This window comes from Gracilinanus agilis, chromosome 1 (genome assembly GCF_016433145.1).
Source record: "Gracilinanus agilis isolate LMUSP501 chromosome 1, AgileGrace, whole genome shotgun sequence".
Taxonomy (NCBI): Eukaryota; Metazoa; Chordata; class Mammalia; order Didelphimorphia; family Didelphidae; genus Gracilinanus; species Gracilinanus agilis.
The window spans coordinates 88,956,881-88,967,020 of NC_058130.1; the positions used below are offsets into that span (position 1 = coordinate 88,956,881).

The 10,140-nt window shown below is 44.2% G+C and overlaps 1 protein-coding gene across 1 annotated transcript in view; it reads left to right on the forward strand.

Moving 5' to 3' along the window:
- The first annotated feature begins 1,591 nt into the window (after nt 1-1,591).
- Nucleotides 1,592-10,140, forward strand: part of C1H3orf18 (chromosome 1 C3orf18 homolog) — a 176,701-nt gene continuing 168,152 nt past the window's right edge. Inside the window, exons 1-3 of the mRNA XM_044676710.1 lie at nt 1,592-1,822; nt 6,801-6,826; nt 9,780-9,909. Of these exons, the coding sequence (XP_044532645.1) occupies nt 1,592-1,822; nt 6,801-6,826; nt 9,780-9,909 (387 nt within the window). The remainder of the gene's footprint in view (nt 1,823-6,800; nt 6,827-9,779; nt 9,910-10,140) is intronic.

The window sequence follows — 10,140 nt, forward strand, 5'->3', positions numbered from 1 at the left end:
TCCTCCTCCTCTTTCTCTTCCTCTTCCTCCTCTTTCTCTTCCTCTTTCTCTTCCTCTTCCTCCTCCTCTTCCTCTTCCTTCTCCACCTTCACCTTTTCCTTCTTTCTCCTCCTTCACCTTCTTCTCCTCCTTCTCTGCCTTCACTTTCTTTTCCTTCTCCTTTTATTCTTCAAAAACTCTTACCTTCTGTCTTAAAATTAATACTAAATATCAGTTCCAAGGCAGAAGAGCAGCAGGGGCTAGGCAATAGGGGTTTAAGTAACTTGCCTAGGGTAACACAGCTAGGAAGTGCTGAGGTCAGATGTGAACCTAGGACTCCCATCTCTAGGCCTGGCTCTCTACCCACTGGGCCACCTAGCTTCCCTTTGCCGCCTTATTCTTCAACATGTATCATTTTATTGGTGTGGACAATCCCTTCACTGATAAATATTGCAGCTCAATTCACACCTTAAGAGATGTTTTCTTAAGTTACCAGGGATCAAAAAAACCTCCTCACCTGGTAGCCAGCCTTCTGGTGACAGATTCATCTCTACTTAGCTAGGCTAGTTCCATGATAAAAACTAAGCAGTCTGTTCCAAGCCTAAACTTCTATATTCAAATCAACAAACATTGATTAAGCCCCAATTAAGCTTATAGCTCCAGAGCTAGGCTCTCAGGACATAAGAATATAACCTGTTCTGCCCCCAAGGCTTTTATATTCTAAAGTGGAGTAGAGAAATTTGAGGAGGAAGTGACCATTTTCATTTGGGACAGTCTGAGGAAGACTTCCTGGAGAAGGTGGTCCCTTATCTTGGCCTCAAAAAGAGGGGATGGAGTTAAGTAGAAAGTCTAGTCCAAGCATGGGGTGATGACTTGAGCAAAAATAAGGATGTAGCAGTGGATAGAATGAGAAGAGGTCAGAGAATAGTCCCAGTTGACAGGACCATAGGCTACATGAGAGAGCCTTGTATGCAAGAAAGCTGGAGACAGAGAAGAGGTTTTCCAGAGGCTGGAAAGCTAGATTGAAGCATAGTCTTGAACACAAGGACCATTTGCACCTTGGTAAGATCTCCTTGTATTCTCCTGGGATAACCTCTGAGAGGTTTGAAAGGCCCCTGCTCTGCCCTGATGAAGATGATTCTTGTAGATGATTTTCCTGAAACACTAAGAGTAAAAACAAAAGACAAAATAGCCATTTGCATTCTCAAATATACAAAACACGGTCCTATTATGGGCAATTTCAGTTAATGCTAGTTGATGTTATTAAATGAACAGAGTGGCCTCAGATCCTGTAAAGAATGTTCTAAAAATAAGGATTGCATAGATTTTTTTTTTTACTTGTGTTCAAATTTCAATTTTCTTCTACCCTCACCCCCAACCCTATTTGTTTTTTTCCCCCACAACTTCAGCATTTTGGGACATTTGGCATCTCTGGGCTCAGAAGCCAAAGTTCCTTCTTCATTGGGAGATACTGTGGCAGCCCATGCATATGATGCTAGAGGCAGACCCTCCCAGGAAAGCCCTGGGTTAACTCCAATCTGCTTAAATTGAAAAACTGTCCTGCCTTGGACAGTTGTTGGAGGACTGGACCTGATCTGGCTGTAGCCTTGGGATGAGTTACAGCCCAGCTTCCCCTCGGGACTTGTACCGAAGCAGCCCCCCTACCCCGGAGCCTGATCTGGCAACCACCACAGAGGGGGCTGCTTCCGAGAGTACCCTCAGTCCTGAAACGACCAGCTTTAATGGCACCAAAATTCCAGATGTGGCCAGCAGTGGGGCCAACATGGGGACAATGCTTCTATCCTTTGGAATCATCACTGTGATTGGCTTGGCTATGGCAATGGTAAGAGATCAAGGGGATAAAGAAGGGGGACAATATGGGCCAACTTCATTTTAAGGAAACCCATGAATGGAGGCATAGAAGGGAGAGAACCAGTATGTCACACCAGTAGTAAGTAAGTGGCTGACCTAGGATTTGAACCCAGATTCTTTGACTCCAAAGAGACACTTTTGCCAGAGACAGAGTCATAACACACAGCATAACAGAATCCTAGGCCTTAGCAATCAAACCATGGGATCAAAGGATATTAAAACTGGTGGGGTCGTTTGGGATCATCAAACCTAACCTCTCATTTTACAGGAGGGGAAACTTGGACCTGGAGAGGGTAAGGGATTGGCTCAAGGTCACACATCAATTAGTGGAAGATATAGAGGAAGATTACAGACTGTCTCCTCCTCCCTTGGTTAGAGTTCCATTTGGTTGGCCATGATGACTCTCTTTCCTTGGATAATAATAATTTCCTTGGCCATTAGCCACCAAGATTGCTTGGACCTCTGTCTTTTCTGTGACCCTGAGCCAGGTAGGGAGATGCATGGATGAGATTCATCATTTATTTTTGCATCTCAGTTGGCATTTGTTATAATTCCTTAAAATTATAAGGTCCTTGTTGGCAAGTATCTGTTCAGTTTTTTGACCTAATGCCAAAGAATACATCTAGTTCATGGGAGACAGCACAGAAATTGGAGGTCAGGAGTCCTGTGTTCTAATCCCTCTAACTTGCTGATTGACTTTGGGCAAATCACTATATCTCTCTGAGCTGTTGTTTCCTTACCTGTAAAACGAGTGATTTGGACCAGATTCTCTCTAATGTTCTTTCCAGCTCTGATATAATATAAGTGTTTTCCATATTCCTGAGGGACACTTTTGGATTTGAAGGAGGGAGGGAAACCAAGTGGAGATCCCAGGAGTTTGGGAGTCTCACCTTTCTGGGAAGCTCTAGCTCCTCCAAGTTCTTTTAGCCCTAATCTGTGGGGTAGAATTCAAGTACTTTGCCCAAACTAGGTCCAAGACCAAGTCTGAGAGAGAAGGAGATAGGAGTGTAAGCTTAGATGGAATCAAGTTCAAGGAAGATAACTAATACCGGCAGAGAAAGATTGCCACCTTCCCTAAGCCAGAGGGCAACTCTTGTTGGTAGAGTTTAAAGGACTATAAAAGGGGGCTCTTGCTCTGTTGACTTTGAGTAAGACTCTTCTGCTTGTTGGGCTTTATTTTCCTCTTCAAAACTGGGGATGAGTTAGTTGCTTTCTAGACTGCCCTTTAACCTTGAAAGTCTTTTCCCTGCTCTGATTCATAGATGATTAAAAATTCTGAGAGACTGGGTTTTAGGTAAGAAAATCAATGTATTGATCAGGCTAGCAATGACAAATAAATCAATTGGTCATTGAGCTCTCTTAGTGATCAAAGACAGACATTCAGCATCTTGAGTCCATTAAATCGAATTGTGGAAGTTCATTATTCAGCCATCCCTAACTATACCTAATTGCTGAATACCTAGTGAGGAGGAAGAGGAATAATTTTTTGACAGTCCCTTTCCAATCTCTTCATGGTGGTGGTGGGGGAAAGTCATGCCTGGTCATAAGATTCTAACAGCCCTTAGTGATCTAGATAGGAAATTTGAATTCAGTCTGCTCGAGTTTTGACCTCCATAGCTCATTTCAATGGAGACCCAAGGACACTGTCTTGCTGCCTGTAGGCATATTTGGCTTAAATCAGTTTTTGTTTACTGAGCAGGATTGAGTTTACAATTTCAATTTCAAACACCCCAATTTTGAAGATACTGTGGGGTAGGGAATGTGAAAAGCATACTTTGTATTTGTTAGGAACAAAGAAATGAGGACAGAGGTTTGAAACAGACCAGAGCCTCAATTTAAAGCTTAGAAATGAGAAATGATATAATATTAGAAACAAGTCTTCTTGGGGGAAGCTATGTGGCTCAGTGGATTGAGAGCCAGGCCTACAGGCAGAAGGTTCTAGGGGCAAATCTGGCCTCAGATAGTTCCTAGTTATGTGGCCCTGGGCAAGTCTTAAGTTACCCATACTACTCTTCTGTCTTGGAACCAATATATAGTATTGATTCTAAGATGGAAGATGAGAAGAAAGAAAGAAAGAAAGAAAGAAAGAAAGAAAGAAAGAAAGAAAGAAAGAAAGAAAGAAAGAAAGAAAGAAAGAAAGAAAGAATAGAAAAAAGAATCTTCTTACCTATAGGTTTTCAATTCAACAGACATTTTCAAAGTGCCTACTATGTGGAAAGCCCTGTGTCAGACCTAAGGGTGATAACAAGTCTTTGACAAGGTATAGTTCCTTCACTCCTAGAATTCCCAGACAATAGGTAGAAAAGACACAAAAACACAAAATAAGCAATATTATATGACAAATGCATGAAGTGTCAAAAGTTGGAAGGTTGGTTGCTAGGAGAATGAGTCAAGTGCCTGGCCTTGGCTACTTCCTTCTCCTGGCAGCTAAATGGCTCATCCAATCAGGTGCTAGGCCAAGAATCAGGAAGACCTGAGTTCAAATCTGATCTCAGACACTTACTATCCTTACTAACTGTATGGCCTTGGACAAATTATTTAATCTCTGCCCGCCTCAATTTCCTCAACTGTAAATGGGAATAATGATAACATCCACCCTCAGGGTTGCGAGAATCAAATGAGATGATCTTTGTAAAGAGCTTAGCACTGTATAGATATTTAATAAACACTTATTTCCATATTTCTGGGGAAAGGGCCCTCAGGATTCCCCTGACATATGCTCACTACCCTCATGACACTTAGAGATTACCCTGCTTCACCGTCATTCCACTCTAGGTTTAGTTCCCATCCCACTCACCTTAGATCCCTCCTTTTCCATTAAACTTTGACTCTCCCACCCTTCCCCCAAGAGAAAGGGTCTTTCCTCCTCTAAGGTATCATGATGTTTTGCCTGATCTTCTCCAGACATTTTTTCACTTTCCCTTGTTCTCCCTTAAATTACACATGTTTAGAGATTAGGGCCTGGGCCAACCCAGAGTGCTCAGCCTCTCACCTAGAGCATCTTTTTGAATGGAACTGAAGGGATTTCAGCTGCCTTTTGTGCATAAGAAAGGAGGTGGCTTGAATACCTAGTTATCAGTTTCATTTCATTAGCCCTCAAACTTTTCCCTTCCTTCTGCTCCCAAGAGCCAAAATAGCCAATGTTTATAGAACCCAAAATCTATCCTAGAAAAACTCCTTTCCCCCCAGTTAATGCGATGACAGTAATTACTGCTTGTCCACTACAAGGGGTGACAGAGAAAGTACTCCCTCTGAGTGAAAGTCAGGCCCTGTCCTTTGGGAGCCCCTGGTCTGAGCTGGTCATTCAATCCCTACCCTCAGGAAGACCTTGGTCTAAGGAGACGTACTACTCCTGTCCTCAGGGAGCCCTGCCCTAAATGTGATGTTTAGTTTTTAATCCTCAGAGCACCCCTGGTTTTAGGGGCTTACTCAGCCCCTAATCCCAGGAAGCTTCTGGTCTATGTGAGTGGTGGGGAACAATGCCCCTATCCTCAGAGAGTCCAGTAATCTCAATGTGACATCCAGCATTTATCCTCCTGGTGCTCCTGGCCTGAGGATGTACCTCAACCACTAAACCCAGGAAGCCCCCGGTCTGAGGGGGAGATATTGCCCCTGTCCTCAAGGAGCTCCTGGTCTGAGGGGGACATACTGCCTCTGTGCCCAGGGAGCCTCTGATCTAAGGGAGACACACTTTCCCGGTCTTTGGGGAGCCTCTGGATTGAGGGGAACACATTGTCCCTGTCCTTGGGGAGCCCCTGATCTGAAACAGGAAGACAGCTTCTGCCTTTCAGAGAGCTGGAGACAAGGAAGAAATAGGCCCCAGCCCTAAGGGAGTCCCTAGTTTGAACAGGACACAGAGCCCATACCCTAAGGGAGCCCCTGGTCTGAATCAGAGATAGGGCCCTGCTCCATGGTCTGATAGAAAAATAGCTTTTGCCCTCAGAGACCCCCTAGTCTGGGGTAGGAGATACAAATCTCACTCAAAGGAGGGGACCTTGTCCAAACTATTCTCCCCTTTAGGGAAACCTTTACGAGTTCTAGGTGATGCTTCACAGTTCTCTGTATCCTCCCACAACTTCTAGTCCCCCTACCCCACCCCAAGATAATGCTCGCTGCAGGTGTCAGGCAAAGATGGACAAGGGGAAGTTTGTGGACAAGCTGGTGCTCCCTTTCTCAACTTCGCTAAGGACCCTGAGAAGGCTTAATTACTGAAGTGCTATCTTAAGATCTATGATCCAAGGAGGGGCATAGGAGCACTGTGCTAACCAGGAACGGAAATCCTATTCATTTAATTTCACAAATCTTTAGGAAGGTACCATTGGATACATAGAAAAATGGGGGGAGGGGGGAAAGGACAGATCCCTGCCCTCGAAAGGCTTAAAATCTTTTGTTAGTTGGTCATGTCTGACTCTTCAAGATGTCATTTGGGGTTTTCTTGGCAAAGATAATGGAGTGATTTGCCATTTCCTTCTCCAAATCATTTTGCAGAAGCAAACAGGGTTAAATGACTTGCCCAGGGTCACGCAGCTAGTCAGTGTCTGAGGCTAGATTAGAACTCAGGAAGAGGAGTCTTCCCGACTCCAGGCCCAGCATTTCTTATTGCCCCCATAAAAATCTATAGATTTTTATAATTTATATTGCCATGCCACTTTAATGTTTGCACAAAGGACTTTTCCCCAGAACTTTGTGAGATCACTAGTGAGAGTATTATTATCCTCATTTTACAGAGGTGAAAACTGAGGCTCACATTAATCCATGGTCACACAGCTAGTAACACTTTATTTAGCATTCCTGGTTCTGGGTTGGTTGCTTTTTCTCTCCTGTCAATCAAAGTATCTGCTCTCTCCTAGATACCTGAATTCTCAAATACTCTACTCATAGCCTCCCCTCCTCTTCTCTAGGGAGGGTTTATCCATCCTGCAATAACTTTGTCTCTCCTTCTCCCCTAGGTTCTGTACATCAGGAAAAGGAAGAGGTAATCCCTTCATTTTTTCCTCCCCAGGCTTTCAGTACCAGGAACAGAGCAAAGAATGAAAAGGAAACATGGGGAAACAACCAGGAGCAGGGAGGAACAGAGAAAACACACATGTGCGCACGCTCACACACACACACACACACACACACACACGCATGCATTGATCTCAGGTGTTGGGGTGGGGATCAGATCCCTTCTTGTAGTTCAAGACCCCCACAGTTATAGAAGTGGGAGTAGCACTTCTTCCCAGATCCCTAATGAATCCTTTGGAAGATAATACAAATCCTCCTTTCTCTACCCTCCCCCTGCCATCTTTTTATAGTCCAAACCTGTGATTTCATCAGTGTAGGAAAGCTACCTTCTATCAGTGAAGACTGGAATCTTCTTTGCAATTTTTATTTCTATATTTCTAGATTTAGAGAACTGTCTGGGCTACAGAGAAGTTGACTAACTTGCCCAGGATCACACAGCCACTGTTAGTAGTAGTAGTTAGTTAGTAGTAGAACTTGAATTCAAGTCTTCATAATTTGGAGGTCCCTCTGGATCACATTGACTCTTTTAGCCCTTTAAAGTTTTTTTTTTTAAACCCTTATCTTCCATCTTAGAATCCATACTGTGTATTGGTTCCAAGGCAGAAGTGTTTTAAGGGCTAGGCAATGGGAGTTAAGTGATTTGCCCAGGGTCACACAGCTAGGAAGGGTCTGAGGACAGATTTGAACTCAGGAAGATGAGCCTTCCTGGTTCCAGGCCCAATGCCCTATCCACTGCCCCATCTAGCACCCATACTGTCCTTTACCAGGCCCCTTTTCTCATTGCTATCCTGTCCTTAGTCTCTCTGCCTCAATCAGGAAGACTCTGACTTGGAAAATGACAACTTCACCTTTGCTGCTTCACAATCTCAACTAAGTTTTCTCCTAAAAATATGTTTTTGAAAAGTCAATTGCCTTTGTTCTCTCACTTTTATATGTCAAGCATGAAAAGTTTGTAGAAAAATGTTGCTACTTACTGCTGGGGAAAAAATGAAAAATCATAATTGCCCAAGGTCACACAGCTAATTAATATCAATGATGAAAGACAATCCAGACTGGGAGTCAGGTCACTTGGGTTCTAATTTTGACTTTGCCATCATCTTACTGCATGACTTTGGGCAACGTCTTTCTCATTGCACTTCAGTTTCTCTATCTAAAAATGGCTTGTAAGGTCTCTTTCTTCAGAGAGATGTATGCAGCATAGCCCAGAATGACTCCTATAAAGTGGGAGTCAAGAGACCTGCTTCTGATCTAAGGCCTTTCTCAGCTCTGATATTCTGTCTTCTGTGTTGTGTGTTCTATAGACTCTTCTTTTGATATTGACTTTCTGTGTTCTAAGCTCCCTCTCCATTCTGATTTTCTTTGTTCCATGTTCTAAAGTTTCTTCTTCCATATCTGACATTCTATTTTCTTTTTTTCAAAACTCTTACCTTTTGCCTTAGAATCAATACTGTGTATCGGTTCTAAGGCAGAAGAATGGTAAGGTTTAGGCAATGGGGGTTAAGTGACTTGCCCTGGGCCACATAGCTAGGAAGTATCTGAGGCCAGATTTGAACCCAGGACCTCCCCACTCTGGGTCTGGCTCTCACTCCACTAAGTCACCCAGCTACTCCTCTGACATTCTATTTTCAAAGGTCTCTCCCAGCTTGGATATTATCTGTTCTATGTTCTAAGATTACTACTTCTAGTGCTGACTGACATTCTCTGTTTTAAGATCCTTGTTAACTCTAACCATCTCACATCCTATGAATCCAAAAGCAAACAAATGCTTGTGATTAATATCTACTCCTTTGGTTCATGTTCATTATTGTTCCTTTCCATTCACATGTAAGGCAGGGTTGACAGCCCCTAGGACAGTGATGGTGAACCTATGGCACAGGTGTGCCATAGATACACAAGGAACTCTCTGTGGGCACACAGCACCACCCCCCTCCACGAGTTAATTACTAGAAAGACAGAGGGACTTGGGCAGAGTTGCTCTCCTCCCCCTCTCCATGCCTGATGACATTTTTTCACATCCCCGACACCTCTATTCAGCAGCCAATGGGAACACACAGGGGGAAGGTGGGTGGCTCACAGATGGCAGAGCTGGAGGGGAGTGGAGAGCTTGGGGTATCCCCTCCCCCTCTCTACATTCACTGAGAACATTCCTCACTTCACCCACCCCTCTGCCCAGCAGCCCAATAATAGTGCTTCTCCCTCCCCTGTGTGGGGTGGGGAGGGGGCGGGGCAAGCCTGGAACTCAGTGGAGGGGGCAAGACATACAGTGGGAGTGGGCCCTGGCACTCCATCTCTAAAAAGATCATCATTTCATTCAGGGATATATTCCCTGCCATGTTTTATAGCCAAGTGATATCAAATGCTTCTAGGCTATGGGATCTGGTCCTGTATAGCCATAGAAAGGTTTTCAGGGCTAAGCATGTAATAGGAGGACCTGCCCTCAGAGTGCCTGAACAGAAACAAGGACCTATGTATATTTAATTTGTCTGCCATCCCTCTAACTTATTGAAAAAATGGGTAAGGGGAGATTGAAGGCATCTGTTATTGGGTACTTATTAAGTTCATAAGTCTTAAAGCTATTAAGAATCTTAGAAGCTATCTATTCAAACCTTATCATTTAAGGAGGAGAAATCAGGCCTAGAAAGCTAAAGGGATTAGCCTAAGACTACTCAACTAATAAGCAGAGGCATGATTTTAACCCAAGTCTTTATTCTATGCTGTTAGCCTGAGGAGGCTGAAAAAGGAAGGCCTGGGCTGTCCCTGACTACCAGCAGCCATTGGCTCCCCCATCATACCTATTAGCAGAGCCATTTCTTAGGCCACTTACTAAAATGTTCAGCAATCAGCCAGCGAGGCCTTCACTGGCACCAGACTGGGGTCAGAGGAGAAAGTACCTTACATCCCACCCCTCCCTCTGCTTCCAGGTTGGAGAAACTTCGTCACCAGCTCATGCCCATGTACAACTTTGACCCTACTGAGGAGCAAGATGAATTGGAGCAGGAATTATTGGAGCATGGAAGGGACGCTGCCTCTGCTCAGGCTTCTCAGAACAAGGTACAAAATTCATCCAGCCTCCCTCCCTGTCTTCCTTCCTTCCTTCCTTCCTTCCTTCCTTCCTTCCTTCCTTCCTTCCTTCCTTCTTCCCTTCTTCCTTCCTCTCTTCCTCCTCCCTTCCCTCCTTCCCTCCCTTCCTCCTCTCTTCCTTCCTTCCTTCCTTCCTTCCTTCCTTCCTTCCTTCCTTCCTTCCTTCCTTCCCTCCTTCCTTCCTTCCTTCCTTCCTTCCTG